The sequence below is a fragment of the Dermacentor silvarum genome, chromosome 1 (genome assembly GCF_013339745.2).
Source record: "Dermacentor silvarum isolate Dsil-2018 chromosome 1, BIME_Dsil_1.4, whole genome shotgun sequence".
NCBI classification, from domain to species: Eukaryota; Metazoa; Arthropoda; class Arachnida; order Ixodida; family Ixodidae; genus Dermacentor; species Dermacentor silvarum.
The window spans coordinates 290,092,277-290,110,502 of NC_051154.1; the positions used below are offsets into that span (position 1 = coordinate 290,092,277).

Sequence of the window (18,226 nt, forward strand, 5' to 3'; positions counted from 1 at the left end):
AGCTGATGGTGTAAGCAATAAACAAAGAAACGTATGACGAGCTCTATGCTCTTCGATGTAAATGTGAGCCGAGACCAGTCATTGATTATTTCAATGCGAATTGGCATTTCATTTACGACGAGTGGTTGATGTGGTTCAAATGACAGTGCGCTAACTTCTTTAATTGCACCGACAACCGTGCAGAAAGCATGAACGCCAAGCTGAAGCAGATTGTGGAGCACTTCAGCTCATTGGAATTGTTTGTAGAGATGTTCTTTGCCTTCATTAATACTCAAAGGAATGAAAAGGCACACAAGGCAGCACTTATGCTGCAGAAAAGAGTTTTTAACTACTGCCGACGAGGCTGGTGAACATTATTCAAGGCTTTTGACACAGTATGCATATGATCGCGTAAAAGAAGAGTTGAGGGCTCCGACATCAGCAGCCAGCCATGCTGACTCTCTTGCCTGCGTACAAAGATTTTGTGCAACAGATATGCATTGCACCAGCTCTTTTCGACAGGCTATGATGTTCCCATGCCGTCACATTTATGTAGTACGTGAGCACCTTCACCTGGCAAAGTTTGACAAAAGTTTTGTATGTGGAAAGATGGTACATGCAAGTGTACGTAAAATGTAGCACTTTTTCTGGAAAGTCTAACCAGGATGTTGAAGCACTGCATGTCAGCAGTCGCAAAAATGAGAAGATTCTATCCAGTCACCAAAAGTTCAGAAAGCGGCTTCTGTTGCCACAAAACTGGCTGATCTAGCATCAGATGGCTCAATTTGTACATTCAGAGACAGACTTGGAGTGCTTGAAAGCATACTTTAATGCTGGAAAATATGGAGAAAAGCAGAACTAACTAAGAACTCGTCAGGGGAAGGCCGTCTTGCTGTTGCTCGTAGTTTTCCCGAGGCAAAGAACGAAGGAAGCGTCATGCAAGAAAAACCCGGCACAACCAACAACGAACGAAGGAAGCATCACACAGCAAGATGACCCGGTGCGACCAGTCCCTTGAAAAACTTCCTCACGCACAAGGGCAGATGTGCATATAAGTGACACTCTGCACTGGGGCCACATAGAGCAAGTAAACGAGCACAGTGATGGATTTGACTGTCCAATAACTAGCACAGACCATGTTGAGAAAGAAGACATTTTTACTGATGACGAAGAGAGCACGAAAGAATCTTCAAGCAGCCTTAAAGAAATCAAGGTACCAGTGGCAATGAATAAGTGTGGCTGCCCAAAAGGCCAGGTGCTCACAGTGATCGGCCTACCTAGAAAGCGAAAGCGAACCGTCAGTGCACAACCTTTCACTGCACTGACTGTCAGAGAAAAGAAATTAACGCTGCTCACATGGTTGACAGGACCGCAGAAGGCAGCAGAAACAATGGCTGGTAAAGTGTTAGACAAGGACTGTGTTGAGCAAAGGCATTCGTGATGACAGTATTGACACTAACCTTGTTCGGCATTTCTTCACAGACGATGCATGGGAAGCTGTGCAAATGGCAATTTTTGACAAAAAACAGCAACACTGGAAGTGCAATGAGTGTGACTCTAACTTGGACAGCCGTGACTTTATTTTCTGTGACTGGTGCCTGTGCTGGAGCCACCTGCCATGTGTAGGTCTGAAGCAAACTCTAAAAATCTAACTTTAGAAGTGTCAACGTTGCATTGCTACTTAAACTTCTGAGTCCTTGTCCTTGGGTGCATGCCTTTTTCTTTGTTTGTTTTGTGTTAAAATATGCAAAGTTCATTGACATATTTTGTACACATGTTTGCTGCAGTTTGATGAGCTTGCCTACTTGTTTTGTGTATAAAATCTGCAAGAGTGTCTTGACATGCCCTCTACAAATATTTACTAGTTTGATGAGCCTACATGCTTATTTGAAACAAAAATAAAGTTAAAGTGTGACCAGACTGCAGTCATTCACTACCACTAATTGTCATGCCTGATTTAAACTGCCTTTTAAAAGCATGTGTCTACACCATACGTGTTTAGGCAACCCTTTGTGTACTGGTGAAAGCGCTCTTGAAACCTCGCCAGGGGCGAAATTCTGAGCCAAACATGGACGAAATAAATGTCCAGCAAATGTTCATAAGCTGGAAAAAAAAGTGGCATGATACTTTACAAAGCTTTACGTTAGGGGGTGCTAGCAGAACGTATGCATCTTCGTCCCTCCACCTAATTCCCAGTGACACGGACACCTGATCGCGCTTCAGAGTGCAACGCGCGTATTGCGATCGACTGGACCCGGATGGAGACCCGAACGTGACTGTGCACCGACGTCCTATGAGGATCGAGGTTCGCTCCGTCAGTCAACCAAACTTCGCAAAATCAACACATTATTTTTTGGCCTGATTGTCAGGAGAAGTCGGTGTTATCGAAGCAGCTGCCGGCAAAAGCGCGAAGTGCAATTTAGCCACTGCGATGAAATCGAAACGCTATTCTCCCGGCTGTCGCTTAGCGTCAGTTAACCAATATTCGCTAAATTAACACCTATTCCTATTCCATCAATCTAAATTAGCAGCTTTGCATGCTTAAAAGCAAAATAAAATTTTGCAAGATTCTGCCGGCAGACTGCCGACATGTTATCTTTGCCGGCACCATGGTGTAAGATATATACTCTTTAGGTGAGGATACTCGCCAGACTCGATCGACCAGATAAAGTAGCAAAGGCGCGCGCCGATCGGCCCGGTGACGGCAGCGGATACCTATCGGCAGTACGACGCAACGTCAACACAGAAAACTTTTTATTGGTTTAATCTCCCGTTGTTATATCAACCGGCGGTTCACGGGAAATCCGAAATGATTGAGTGACGCACGAAAGTAGGTCACCGGGGAGAGGGCATGCGCGCGTTCCTTGTCGAGGCACGCTCTCGCCTGCGTTCTAACTGAAGTTGCGTCGTTCCGCCGATAGGTATCCGCTGCCGTCACCGCCCCGATAGACGCGCGCCCTTGCTACTTTATCTGGTCGATCGCGTCTAGCAAGCAAGCCGAGAAGTGTCCCCACATAAAGAATATATATCTTGCACCGTGGCCGGCACTTACGGGCTGCGGGCAGAATGCGATAAGTTTATTTTGTTGGCACTTCTAACGCCACTTCATCTGCCGATTAAATTCCACTGCCGGGAGAATTACAAAAGCATATTCCTCCCAACTGCCGGCAGAATGCGAAAAGTTTAATTTTGCCGGAACTTCTGACGTCACTCCATCAGCCAATGAGATTCGACTGCCGGAAGAATTTTGAAAACATATTTCTCTCGGCTACCGGCAGAATAGCCATCCCCCCCCCCAAAAAAAAAATAAAAACGAGTTCAACGATACGTTCGAGGCTGATTCTTGATCTAGGGGCTTCGACTTAAGCCATCGGCATTGCATTGAGAGTTCCCTTTTATAGCGTATCTCGAAAGAATATTGCTGCAAAGCGAGACTCCAACGCAGGAGGCGGCCATTTTTGGAAGACGTTGTCTGCAAATCTGAGAGGACAATGATCTGTTTCGATGACGAACCTCGAGCCCGCAAGGTATGACAATTTTCGAACAACCCATACGTGACATGTGCACTTTTTCTCAGTAGCGCTGTACGCCTGTTCTCGACTAGTAAGTTTCCGAATTGTGTACAGGACGGGGTGTTCCTCCTAGCTTTCTCCCTTTTGGCATAGTACGACGCCCATGCCTCGCTCGCTCGCATCGCACTGAACCACAAATCCCCTCATGTAGTCCGGCGATGTTAGCACGGGCTGATTCGTCAGCGCGCTCGAGCTTCAGCAAATCAAAATTTCTACAATGGTAACCGATAAGCGCGCCTACTCAATAAGCATTGATTTACCCAACAATGGTTTGTCTTTACGAACCTCCAATGTCAATGCCCATCTACAAAATCGGCGCGAGCCCGAGCCACCACCGTCGCCAAACCTGATTCGAACTTTTATTCGCGTAACTGGCTCGTACACAACACACGCCACCACTCGTGCACAAAACACGCTCGTACACGCCACCGTATCCTGGTCTATTCTAGACGATTCCGGAAAGTCGCCCATGTGCTCAGCTACGAGGAAGGTCTCCAGCGCCTCCTTAACCTTCTCGTGGCGACTGGAACAAGCCTCGTCCTCGCAAGGGACGCCTTCCGGAATGGTCCCTCTTTGTAGACCGGCAATGGCCTCGCTCTCGACCTGCTCTGTCTCTGAGGGGTTTCGCCACCTCGCACTTTTCGTGCTCTTCCCTCAATGGCGCAACCTCAGTCTCTTCCAAAGGACAAGCTTTGCACTCGTCATTCGGGCTTTCCCTCTCGTGCTCAGCAGGAATACCGAATTTGCCGGAATAACGCACTCTTAGCTTTATCGTAATTCCTGAAGTCTTCATCTAAAAGGCGAGCTAAGCAACGGGTCACGTTACAGGGAAATACTCCCAACGAACTAAGAGGCCAAAAGTCACGGTCGAGCTTTATATCTGTGCTCACCTGCTCGAAAGAGGCCAGAAAACATTCAATGTTTTCCCCATTCCTGAAATTGCGCAGACTGAACAGCGCCCGTTGAACTCTGAGCTGCTGGGTTTCCTTTAGAATTTCTTCCATCTGAACCTTGTGCTCTTCCTCTTCGCGTTCCCGTTCTCTTTCACGCTCTTCCTGTGCTTCACGCTCTTCTGCCTGACATTTTGCAGTCTCCCTCTCTGTAGTGATCTCCAGGCATTCCGTAAGCTCACCATCCTCAGTCTCTAGAGCAAGAATAGCATCAATCAACACAGGTTTTCGGAGTGCGTCAGTGACATCTCGGCGCAACTCCTTCGCTAGCTCCAACAACTCCGGTTTACGCACTGACTTCAAATTCATGGCTGTTTTCAGTGCTGCTCTCTCTCTGCTGTACACAACTATCTTGCCGCAACCTAACTAGGCGGCAACAATAGCTCGAATTACCCGTTATGTTCTAACACGTCAACGAAACCTGGCAAACCTCAGCAAACAAGTCCCACACTCACCACCTTGCAGCCAAGAATCCGGCGTAGACCATTGCAAACGCTGCATTCAGTTGCGATTTGGTAGACGAGGCTCGTAGATCCATATCTCACCGCTGCATACCAATTGTCACGGGGCCAGGGTTTGGCGAACCTCCAACAGCGTCTGTTTGGAGCTCGAACCAGGTTGACCATCGGAGAGGGTTCGGCAGGGAAGACTAGATTACGTAAAAACAAATAATAGAAGTTTAATACATCGTTACGGGTGAGCGGTGTGCTCCAACGAAAAAAAAAAACCAGGAAACGTTCAGCGTGCGTGCACCTTACCTGCACGCGAGGGCAGAGAAAAAGTCTTCTCCACATGGCGGCTTGCTGGCTTTCTTATACCCTCCGCCATCCGGGCATTCTTCTTCTCTGGTGCCCCCACTGCAGAGGGCCTTGTCAGGACACGTCAGAGCAAACTAGATGAAGTAGCGGGGGTGGATTTCCGCAGTCCCAAGCGGGGATGAGCTGGTTTTGCACATTGCGCGCATACTGCCCTCGCACACACGCGGCGGACATGTCTGTTCATGTTGACGACCGTGACGGTCCGGCACGCCGTGTGTCATGCGTTTCGCATTCGTTCAGTTCGTGACCACGCAAAGTGAATCGTAACAGTACGCAATCAGGAAATTTTCGGAAGGTAGAGGTGTCTGTTAGACCTGCAGTCAGCGGAATTTTTCCGTAGATTTTAAAGTGAGACGCATTTAGGCGAAACTTGTTCCCTGCCTGCTAGCGCAGAGCTGAAAAGCGCTCATTTGAAATTGTGCCAGAAGTTGTAAACAGAAAAATTAAAAGTTACTTTCTCAGAGACGAGGGTTCCCTGCAAAACTGTTTTGAGCGCTTTGGAGAAAGCGAGAAATCAAGCTTCAGCGGTTCCAAAGATATCCACTCAGTCGAAAAGATCGGACAAGCGCCTTCAAAGAAGAGCATTTTGAAACCGAATAAGTGTTTTTTGTGATAAATGTAAATGCACCTTCTTTTTTATACATATAACCCGGTCTTTTTTTTTTCTTTTTCCTCCTTTTTTTTGGGGGGGGGGGGTGGAGGGGGGCGTCGCCTCTCGTATGTTTCTTTTATGAAACTGGCAACGAACGTTATGCGTAGGCGGTGCAATCCGTGGCGGAATACTTCCGCAAAAATAATGATTCCATATGGGGTGGCATTTTCTTCGCTTTCGGTAAAAATGTTTCTTTGACGAATAATGAATTAATTGTGCTTACGGATCGGAACGCAATACTATTATGCCTGCTTTCTCTGCACCTTATTTTTGTGTTCTTTTCTACGTCACGGACACGATAACCTTAATAGTCACATTCGCCAATTAATAACAGTCAAGCCCGCTCCTTGCGCTCAACTTTCGCTTTCCACTCTGAGCCTTCATTGTCCGGAACGTTCGTCGTTGCCTGTTCATGTGTCGCAGATAAACACGCTGTATCGACAAGCGAGTAATCTTTCCGAAGCTCTCTATATTACATCCAGTTTGACAGCATAAACAGACATAGATAGCCTACATACCAAGGGGAACGGCGAAATCGTTTTATTTGGCAGCCACCACACCAAATTTGATGAGGTTTGTTGCATTTAAAAGAAAAAGTTAAGATCTAGTGACTGTTTCAAAGGAATTTATTTAGGCCAGCGATTTTTTTATAAAAGATATTGCAAATCGCAAAAATTCGGAAAGCGAAACTATCAATTTACAGTTTTGTAACTGAGCAATGAAAAACGATATCGCAATTCCGTAAACTACATCTAATGGTGCATCTAAAGCGGACAAAAATAAGTATCACCACACCGCTTTAAAATATTCTATTAATTTGTGAGTAGTACTCCTGCAAAGTCCTCGTCAATTTTGCACCAAATTCGCGTAAGCTGTAAATTAATAAAACAAATTTGTCTGCTTTAGATGGCCTAACAGATGCAGTTTTCAGAACTTCCATGTCAATGTTTATGCAGAGTTTTACGCATTTGTAAACTTGGTGCTTCATTTTTTTTTAACTACCGATATTGGGGGATTTTCGTAAAAAGATCCATGGCCTAACTCGAAATTCTGCTTCCTACAGTCAATAGAATTTAACTTTCTCTCTTAATTGCAACACATATCATTCAAATCTGTCAAGAGGTTGCCTCATAAAAGCATTTATTTGTTTTAGACGTATTTGAATAGGCGGCAACGGAGTTGGCCTAGAGCTAAAGCTTCCTCTCAAGGCTTCCGCAACATCCCTGCGTTGGCTACTCCTTTGCATATTTGTACAATCACGCGAATTTGAGTCCGGGTATGCAGCAATAAAAAAACGAATCGAAACGGAAGGCGGGAAAATAATAACGGTAAATATCTGATAACTTCTGTCGACAAAGCGTCATATCATTAAAACCGTATCCCTCAGATTGATCCCCGCAGAACAAACAGAAAATAATACATTGTAAAGGAATAACGACTTGTCTATTATTAACACGTTAAAATAAACAGCTCAAGCCATAAATTACACAGGCCATAGGGAAAACATAGATTGATATAAAACTGCACTGATTCACTAGTGAGCCGCTTAAACACGAGTGATTACACTTGTTGACGTGCGCAAACTGTGTCATGTATTATTACACAGTTTACAAAAGGGTCATGTAGCCTTTAAATATAATCAGCTATCATTTCGCTTCAATTATCATCGCAAGAGCAGCGGCGCAACATGGCGTAGTGAAGCGCAATCGCACGACCCTCCGTGGTGGCGTAGTAGCTTTGGTTTTGCGCTGCGAAGAAAGAGGTTGCGGGATCGAATCCCGGCCGCGGCGGCTGCATTTCGATGGAAGCGAAATGCAAAAACACCCGTGTACCGTGCATTGGGTGCATGTTAAAGAACCCCAGGTGGTCAAAATTAACCCGGAGTCCCCCACTGCGGCGTGCCTCATAATCATATCGTGGTTTTGGCACGTAAAACCCCAGAATTTAAAAAAAGCAATCGCACGATAAAAAATAAAAGTCTCCGTGTCACCGTATTTTAAGAACTCTGCCTCCTTCGACGCACGAGATAATGCACGCTTAAACAAGTAAACATGCAGGATACACATTGTAATTGCCCTGACAAAGCTAGCCAACCTCATGTTTGCAGCCATGAAGAAAATCTTTTTATTTTTTCCTCCATGCTCGCAGCGCCACCGAATCTGAACTTCATATGATTGTGATCATGAAGTTTAATTATGCCAAGGCTACGATGGCCATAGAGTGTCAAAACAATGGTTGTTTGTCGGATCACGGTAATGATAACAAATAAACAGGGCCATTTTTCCATACGTAAGTGCTATGAGCCATTGGCCGGACGCTTTCTCTAATGATTTGTCCGCCGTAACCACTGGCTGGCATCAAACGCGCACGAAGATTTCTAACGCACGTACTTTTTTGTGAATACGGGCCCAAGAACTCACAGGCGGAAAGTTTTCAGTTTCCCGCGAGGAAGGGGGGGGGGGGGGGGGGGGGCCTGACCAGCTTTCCAAACCTCATCTATATATATATATATATATATATATATATATAGATGAGGTCATATATGTATATATACATATATATAACCTTTCATAACAGTTACACTGGGAATTTTGTGTGACCTAGAAAGATTGTTCATGGAAGTGACGAGCGTATATGAGTATTTGCAAGACCTCTGAGCAGGAGACAATTCAGTTTTACAGCCTGAGTCCCCTCGCACCGCCAAGAGACTGGCTTCTAATGGTTGAGCCATTCGACAAGCGGATTCAATTAAACATGTTAGGGAGATACATGTGTTTTGTGCGTATTAAGTCGCACAAGTACACGTCTATGAAAAAGCAATGTAACACCTTGTAAAAGATTTAATACAAGAGATACAATCAAGAAGTCTTTTCCAGACGAAAGGTCAGTTATTGAGAAGAAAAGACATAACAAATATAAACATTAAACGATACGTAACAATTTCTGAACACAACTTATAACTAGAATTATTATGCGATTCCATAATGCGATTCCATAACGCCATAGTTTCATTACATGTCAAAGCATGCCTTGTGCCACTGGTTTCGTTTATTTTCCGGAGGCACAGCAAAGGATTATAGAGTAAAATTATCAGATGCCCAAATAAATAAACATATTAACAAATAAATAAAGAAGACAGCGATATCTCAAAAGCGCGAAAAGACTCGATAGCAAATATAGGAACAACGTGGATTGTGTTATTGAGACGCAAATGCAGCATACGACGAAAAAAAATTAATAAGGAAAATGCACAGATAGACTAGGGAGTTTTACAAATAGCGCATCCACGCGTCTTTTCTTATCCAAATGCCCTCACTCTGCTTGCGCTGTTATGGGCCCCATTTTCGTTCGTTTGTATAACTTTTTGCGTTGTTTTATAAGCCAGGTGGTTTGCTTTGACTTCTAAGTTGGTGCCTTTCTCTCTCCTATTAAAGACATGAGTTCGTTGTCTGATGCGATGATTTCACCATTATTGAAAAGTGTTCGTTCGGGCACTTGATCTGGAAATAAGTCGTCGGCAATCTTAATCAAATTGATTTTGTGGCAGAGTTCTTTGTGGGGGTGAAAAAATTGCCAGATGGTTCAAACGGGCTTGTCCAGTCGTCGACCGCAAGTACATTTTCAGTCGCCAAAGGCAAGAAAAGGACCTCTCGGATGTGGTCGACGAGACCGGTATGGCCAACGCAATTTTTTTAGCTTGGCCATTTCCGGCAAAGGGTTTCGCAGGTGTTCGCCCTTGCCCCCCGTAAACATGCGCATGACGTCCCCAAATGTGTGCAATGATGCCGACCTTTGCTGGCTTAAAATGGCAATCAGCATATCTCTGTGCAAAATCGGGCATCCTGGTTCAAGGTCGTCACCGTAGAACTATGTTATATATGCTTCGTCTTCCTTCCCTATGGCAAGCTGCTCAATGTGGGACTTATGCTACCAGATATCACGCGGATACCTGTTGTTTAACGAAGACAGCACTAGTGTCAAGTACTTCATAGACCCTCCGGCAGTACATGTCACTCGCTGATGGAAACACGTGAGCTGAGGAACCTTCTTGATAGCGGCGTGGAGTCTTTTTTCACCTAGCGGCTAGAACACACGGGTCCTCAACTTCTACTTTTCCTACCTCGGCCATACATATGTGGGTCACGCGCTTCATTTTGGAGTTAATCTGCGCCGAGTTCAAGCTTGGGCCATCCAAGATGGCTGGTCCCTTCGCGTGCGCTGTCTCCCCGCGCGCCTAGTGTTGTTTCCGCTGGTGCTTATATGGTGGAAAATACGCTTCCTTTTCAGCGTCAGACGGGTTCTGGCGAAGTACCGATAAGCGAGGTGCCCACTATTGGTTTTATCGTTGGTGTAGATGCTGTGTTTCTAGCAGGTGCATATTGCAACGTCCGCAGCCACGGTAGAAGCGAGCTCGACGCCTGTTTTCTATTTCTCTTTTTATTGCGACAGCAATTGTATCGACACCCCAGGCAAATTTTCGCTGTCGTCGTCGCCGTGATATTCCGCATAAAGTCCAAAAGTCACTCATGAGTGAGCGACCCATACACTGGGTGCGAGAAAAAGCCCGTAACACTGAGCCGAAAAGGATGGCGGCTTGATGGCATTATCTTCCAACGCGCTCAATATTTGGTTTAGTTGGAGGTCACGTGATCAAATGCACGCATGGGGACGAGACCACGCGTCTTCTCATCTAGCCCTGCCGCAGCTGCAAATTACTGTGTGCGGTTGACGCTTACGCGGCCCGCGTGCCGTATCCAATTCTTGGTAATCATTGGGGGCTGCAATGATCAAGGGCGAGCAGGGATGGCTGCTAACTTCATGCTCGCTGTCTTCCTTCTTAGGCTGTTTTTCCGCGCCCCAAGTGTTGCAGATCGCATAGCCTAAGTTAAGAGACAGGGGTAATTGGAGATCGCTGACAGAAGCCGTCCTGTATTGGACATAAAAATATGCAGATGATGATGAATCTAATTTTCGGAGTCGAGGTGAATCGCATGGCTGTACGAACTGTTCGCCCCCGCTGCCGGCGTTCATCATAATGCCAGCGTTGTGATAGCGAGTGCTCGTGCATGGTCATCCAGCGGGATATTTACAGATTTACGTGGTCCTTGCATTGCACGATGTTTGTTATTTTAATGAGTGAGTAAATGTTACTACAATTCATATAGGCGATATAACCAACGTACAGACTCGTGTGAGGGCCGCACTTTTTGGCGCAATTTTGACGAGCCTTACAAGGGACCGGGCCATTTTATCTAATTTTTTCCAACTACGAGCATGAAATCCGCCGTAAACCTCCGCGATCGCCTCCTCTCCCCATCTATAGTCGTGTACAACTTTAGAAGGCAGCGGCATTTGCCCCTCAAAGGCGGATGCACACGAGCATCCACCAATGGACGTGCACTCTATTCTGAGGTCATGAGCCGGGCGGCCGGTGACCCCACCGACAGAGAACTTGGCAGCCCGCGCTTCGAGCTGAGCCGAGTCGCGTCAGCGGGGGCTATTTCTTTAGTCGCGGTATAAATCGGCTTCTGCGCTTCAGTGGTCATGGCGGGGCGCCTCGCCTGTCTAACCGACTTTTTTTATAGTTGCAACGTGCGAAAGCAAGCTGCGCGGGAAAATTCGCAGTGGCGCGCGATCGGAATCGCGCTGAACGCGATTGCTTCTCGGTTGGATTTTTTTTTAAATGTTGCAGTTTCGCCCGAAAGGCGAAGCATCAATTGCAATAGCAAATTAGTAGAGAGCTATTCGGAGTAGGGATAGTAGTTTTATCGGCTGCATGAACTTGGACACATTCGCTTACTAACTGAAATAACAAGCGTGGTGTCAGCGCGCACAAGCAAACATGAATAGATCACACTGAATGACCACAGACAACGACTGTCAAAACGCTGGCAGCAAGCGCAGCCGCCGCAGCGGGTGAAGGTTCGCGCGGTCTATCGCTTCAACGGAAACTGAGCGGCGAATTTGCACAGTGCATACAAAGGTCAGAGCCGTGCGGAGATAAGAGATGGTGCGGGCTACCGCTACCGCCGGGCGAAGTGCAGAGGAGAAGTTGTTGGCAGAGGAGAAGCTGCCCCTCCCCTCCCTCCCGCGCTGCCTTCCCACTTTCTTGCTTTCGCATGGGAGATTGAGTGGCCAGTTCCCCGTGCGCCCGGTTGCCAGATAAGCATTTGGTGAAGCAGCACAGCGTCGGCCCGCCTCCCTCCCTCCCTCCCTCCCATACCCCCACGGCCTTTCGCGCGACGGTCGCGTTTGCTTTCCGCCGTGCATTCGCTCTACGTGATAGCGCGCGTCCCCCGCGCGCTTTCACTCGCGCATACGGCGCGCGGCGACGATTTTATCGCCCTTGGACTTTATACGGAACCTCACGGCGACGGCAACGGCGACGCCGACCGCAGAAATCCGGTTGAAGTGTCCATATAATTGCTATCGCAATAAAAATATTTGCTCTCAAGTTGGGGGTGCGGCTCTTACGCGGATTTATACGGGAAGAATCTTTTTCGTGTAATTGTCTTATGCTTCGCTATCATTAATACTGCTTCGCCTTTCCGGCAAAACTGCAGCCTCTTTTTTTTCTGAGTCCTAGAGGAAGCTCTGCTGCGTATGACTGCTATTGATTCTGATTTCGAGTGAATCCGGCTTGGCCTCACTTCGGTTACTAAGTTAATTATATATATTTATGGCCTCTGCATGTACGTTGCGATGTTTCCATCCTCAATATGAGTCACTATAGCATTACCATTGCATTGAGTCACAGTCACTATTCATGAGTCACTAGCATTACCTACTGGAAAGAGAAGCAATGCTGAGACACATATCATTCATGTGTATTTCACACACTGTTGATAAAAGACTCTGCCGAAGGGGTCACTGAAGTCTGCAGGTCTTTTTTCAGTGTCAAAAAAGTGCGCAAAGCAATTTGTAGCGAGTTGAACGAACATACAGCAACATATTGATTCTATAGACATAGGCTATCCATATCATTAGAAATAATTGTTAGTTAGCTACCTCTTTCTCTTTCAAAATATCATAAATTTTGTCCTGTGTACACATTGAAATATAATGTGTCTGTGCATGGTGTTCACACTGGAAATAAAAAATAACATGTTGAAGTGAAAAAACACGGATGAGGGAGCCGCCGTTGGTGATTTTAATGTGCTTGTTTTCCTATTGCCAAGATTTTCAGAAATAAAGCGAAAGTATGAATAAAAGCCGTGCACGTCCGCATCAACAATGATGCAGTTAGCTTGTAGTCACAATAACATTTTAAGGGAAAATGTCGAGGCAACTCAAAAGACACCATAAACGGTTTGGGTAACAGGACTCTGCTACTGACATATTAGGAGCGGGGGAGGGGGAGGCAGAGCCCCCCCCCCCTCCCCCGAGAAACTCTGGAGGGCGCTCGAGCCCCGGAGCCCCCCGTAGTCGGCGCCTATGCAGGAACTTATGCTGTGGGCGATGCAATAGCGATGATGGCAGGGTACCATGGGGTCGCGGCACAAGCCTGCGCGCCCCCGCCTCCTTGCCACTTTCATTGCGCCATCGGGATGATATTACGGACACTGTCAAATACCAAAATCTTGTCATCATTGATTGGCTACAATGACCGTCAGCTCTCCCCCTGATTGGCTAAAATAATGGTGAAATTTGAGAAAATGGCGGAATTCGACAGGGCGCAGAATGGTCCAGTATACTACTGCGTCGAACAAGATGCGTGAAAAAGCGCACTTGCGAAATTTCGCGGGTCCCCTCTGCCGACGCCGACTGTGTGCAAGGCAGTGGCCACCAGGATACGCTCGTTATTTGCCAGGCGGTGACGGTGCGCTCTACCGCTTAGCGCGTCGTGTCAATTTCAATTTCCGGTCGAGGACGCCGCATTTAGGAGTATGAGTGTAACTGCAAAATGCCAAAACACGTGCCGTGAGCTGAGGTTTTTGAGGAGGCACGCGAGCTCCAGATTGACCAATATAGCCTGGTGCAGCGCATTACAATGGCCTGGCTCGTTGCATGAGGGCCCAAATCGCAGTACTTAAATATACGGAACCATTAATGAATCTCCTCGTAACGTCTTCCCAGTGCATCAGCACCTAGGCCGGCGCGTGGTGCGCAGTGAAACACGAATATGCCCACGCGAATGCATAGCTACCACGACCTGTGGAAAAAAAGAGCGGTGGCTAGACCCTGACGTCGGCTGCAGTTGTACCACATGAGATAGCACTAATGGAGATCCGTTCCAGATGTACACTTAAACAATTTGGGGCTCAATAGTGGCAGCCTGCAGATTACGTTTGACCACTTGGGGTTCTTTAACGTGCATCGAAATATTAGCACTTTTTCATTCTGCACCATAAAAATTCGGACGCTTCAGTCGAGTATAGAATGCACGACGTTATTCTGTGCAGCAAAGCTGAGCCACCGATGGCGAGTACGTCAAAAATTCGCACCACTGTGAGCAGCCAGTGTGTGTAGTGTGCCCTATAACCCAAACGCGCTCGCAGGGCAGCTGGGAAGGGATGCCGGTGACCGAGATCCTGTACCCGCTGCCGCCACCAGCCAGGAATTGCCCGGAGGGTGAAGGGCTCCCGCAGCCCGGCCAGGAGTAGGGGGGCTGCAGCCACCGTGTCGCCAGGACCAGTGGCCGCAGCTACGTCAAGCCAACCATGGGTAGCGGCGAGACCGCTTGTGCCACTGCTACTGCGGGCCGCTGTTCCGAGTGGGAGACGGTGTCTCGCAACGACATTTTTCACCAATGGCTCGGAACGAGTGAGGGGTTCGCTGTCGATCCACACCTCTGCGCAACTCTAGAAGTCCATAAATTCTCGCTACTGGATTCGCGTAAACAGCGCAACCCGCACGCGTCTAAAGTCCTGAAACCTGCGCTAATATCGGTGCAGTTCGTGCGGCGCCAGCCGTGCTTGCGCGCAGAACACATATTCTCAAGCACCAAGGTTTGCATTCTAGAAAGTGAGTGCAAGGCCGATCCACATAGGTCGCGAAGCTTCGGGCGAAAAGCGGTTCAGAACCAATTGTCACCGACATCAGCAAGGGTGGTTGTGGGAGCAGCGATTGAAGCGCGACTACGTTTGGAGGGAATAAACAATCGGAAAGAAAAAAGCGTTTTTTTTTTTATTTAAAGTGAGACGCAGTTAGATTCATTCAACGAAAATAAAATTCCTAATCCAATTTATATACACATGGCGAGAAAAGAAGATACAACTCTATTTTACTTGATCATTATCAATAAATACCTTTTTTTTTCAGCGCCCACCGTTAGAGCACCCATCGATAGCGGCGGGCGTTGACGCCGCTATCACTTGCATTGCAATGCAGCTCTTGTAGTGTGTGGAAAGGCGCGCTCATAAAGTTCACCTGTTACAATACGCCCCCCTCACATGTTGTGTTGTTTTGCATGTGGACGTTTGTTGAATTAGATGATGCGGCTAGTTTTATTGTTTCTTAACCTGTGCAGTCAAAAGTAGCGAGTTGCGACCATCAGATACTTGTTTACTTTAGTTGTTTTCGTGCGACAGAGCAGGCCGACGGTCTTGGAGTCCGACGAAAGGACGAGCACTCTACGCAATCTACGCCCAAAGCGTTCGTCGGCCTCCAAAGAAAGTATGTTCTGTGCAGCGATGCGATTTCGACACCCGTACGGCTCACCTTTTCCTGCATCGCTTTCCGCGCTGAAAGCTCGGAACGCCCATCAAGTCGAATGGCGGGGCATTTGAATATACAGCTCTAATGGCAGGCCTCCGAAAACAAATTTCGCACCTATGAGAACAAAATGACGTCACTTCTGTTTTTAACGGATATGACGTCAAATTACTTTTTCTTCCGCCGGAAGTGTTCCCTCCTCACACAGATGGCGCTAAACCCCATGAAGTAAGTGGTTCGTGGGGAAAGGGAAAGGTTTGCGCTATCTTCTGCAGCCCTTGAGGGAGCACGGCTCAGCGCTGATAAACCGCCATGTTTTGAACGTATGGGCTTCTATGGAAGCTTCGCTACCAGGTGTATTTACCTTGGTGAGTGTGCCGCACTACACGTGTATAACTGTCATAGGAGACAGGCAGCATCTGATGACGTTGTAATTCTTTGCCCGTTATTCATTGCACGATGCCAAAGAGGAGTTGTCTGTTGACACTGCTCATGCGATACTACGGGCAACTTTTCTTGGTGACGGAGCGTTGTATGCTCTCTCACAAGTGAAAGGATGACACAATAATGCGCGAAGTTTACATAAATCATATCGAAAGATTCCTCATTTTGTCACACTTAAAAATTCAGAATAGCTGTCACTCCTACTTACTTTGGGAACGGAACAAAAGGAGGGATATATATAAGTTGAGACGAAGATCCACCAATGCGCAAAATGTTCACGCGCAAGAACTTTGTTGTCGTTTCACAGAGTAATCATAAATGTCCAGGGCACACATAGGTAGCTACGGTTTACGAAAAAAGGCGCAGAAGTGATATTGTGTCCGTTAACTTTATTTTCAAAACAATAGGGTTATCACAATGTATTAGGGAAAAACTTATTTAAATGGTCTCTCGTTTCTTTGTTCTTTTATCGGTCTTCAAAGCCGGACATCGATATCTAGAAACCTGAACTAGACCTAAAGAGTGCCACTTTCGTCAACGCAATGAACAAATGAACGTAGTGCGCACAACTAAAGATACGTTTGATTATTTACAATAATAAAGTAAATATCGTTGCGTACATGTATTCGCGGCCTCTCTTACTTGTAGTTGCTTGTGTTCTACAAATTCGAAAAAGATGACTCCAGAACCCAGTGATTATTTGGTTACCTTAACTCAACTACTGAGAAAAACAGTCTTGAATTGGCAATAAATATGCAGGCTATATAAACGTGATCACCTGTCCGTACTTGAAAGCCCTTCAACTCTGCAATCCTTTTGCAATTAATTTAGCGCCAAAAGCATGATCACAGAGAGGAGTGGACATAAAGACAGGAAAGCGCTCGTCTTGTCTTTACGTCGTCCTCTCTCTGTGATCGTGTTTTTGGCACTAAATTCGTTAATTTTTGACATGCACCAATCACGTTCAGCCCGGGCTATCACGTTCAGCCCGTTCTCTTGTCACCGTAGTCCCCCTTTTCGAGCTTCTGCGAATTATCTTTTTCCAAGGAGAATCTTAGTGTGAGGTAGTTGGTGAGTCACCCTTCAAAAAAATCAACGGCGCAGAAAAGACGCGCTCAAAGAGCACGCAGGACAGGACGGGCGCCCGCTCAGTCGTATGTGCTCTTTGGCGCGTCTTTTCTGCGCCGATTTTTTTTTTTTTTTTCCTGTAGTAGCTTCCTCCTGTCGTTTTAGCATAGCACGCATCCGCTTACGAGCTACTGCTACTACTCACTACCTCACACCAACCATGCCGGAGCCCTTTCCCGCCTTTCTGCTACTGCAACTCGTTCTGCGCAGCCTGGAGAACTCTGCTGGCTCCGAACGGCATGCCTCTGACGTCATGAGCCTGGGATGAAGCCGCACAGATGGTGACCGTTGCAAACAAACCAACGAATTGACACGCTCCGCCTATATCTTTGCTTGTAACTGCTGTTCGCAGCAAAACCTGCAAAATGGGGGTGTTTTTCTTTCTGTAAGAGGCCCTGCAGCAATACAATGTTTTACCAATGTGGACAAGAACGATAGCGGAACACTGAAGAACGCCATAACTATGCAACTTATATTCACTCCTAAGAGGTAACATTACGTATCTAAGGTTGTTCCTTGTGTCGTGAGATTAATAGCTTAGAGGTATACATATCAGCAAGCAAAAACCTATACGGTCTGAAACTTAGTCTAAATGTGATATCTGTTTACCGATCTAAGTAGACTTTCAAACAGCCACCAAATCAATCTTTATTTGTTTATTGCAGGCTCTACTTTTCTTCTTTCTTTTTTTTTTTTTTTTTGCTTTTTGCTTTTGCTACGCTCAAGCAAACGACGGCGAGCAGTCCTGCTCCTCATTTAAGAGTTGCAGAAACTTCACATGGCATCTTGCTTTTCTTGTGCGTGTGTGTATGTGTGTGTGGTTGCGGGCAAAAGTCCTCGCAGACCAACGCAACATGTGGATTGGCGCAGTGCGACGTCATGTAAGGATCCCCCCCGTCCTTCCTTACTGTTGTAGGCGAAGTATTTGTTTGTTGGCCGCTGTTCTTAGGTCCCCAAGCAGTTGGTCAAAAATGAAACGCAGTCACTGCTGCATGCGGTCGCTCGCACCCTATGCATTACCTCGTGACG

General features: G+C 46.7%; 1 protein-coding gene across 1 annotated transcript in view; it reads left to right on the top strand.

Annotated features, from left to right (window-relative positions):
* Positions 1-15,105, top strand: part of LOC119437209 (dopamine beta-hydroxylase-like) — a 61,215-nt gene extending 46,110 nt beyond the window's left edge. The window contains exon 12 of the mRNA XM_037704259.2: positions 14,470-15,105. Coding sequence (XP_037560187.1) covers positions 14,470-14,574 — 105 coding nt within the window. The 3' untranslated portion in view covers positions 14,575-15,105. The remainder of the gene's footprint in view (positions 1-14,469) is intronic.
* Positions 15,106-18,226: the final 3,121 nt, after the last annotated feature.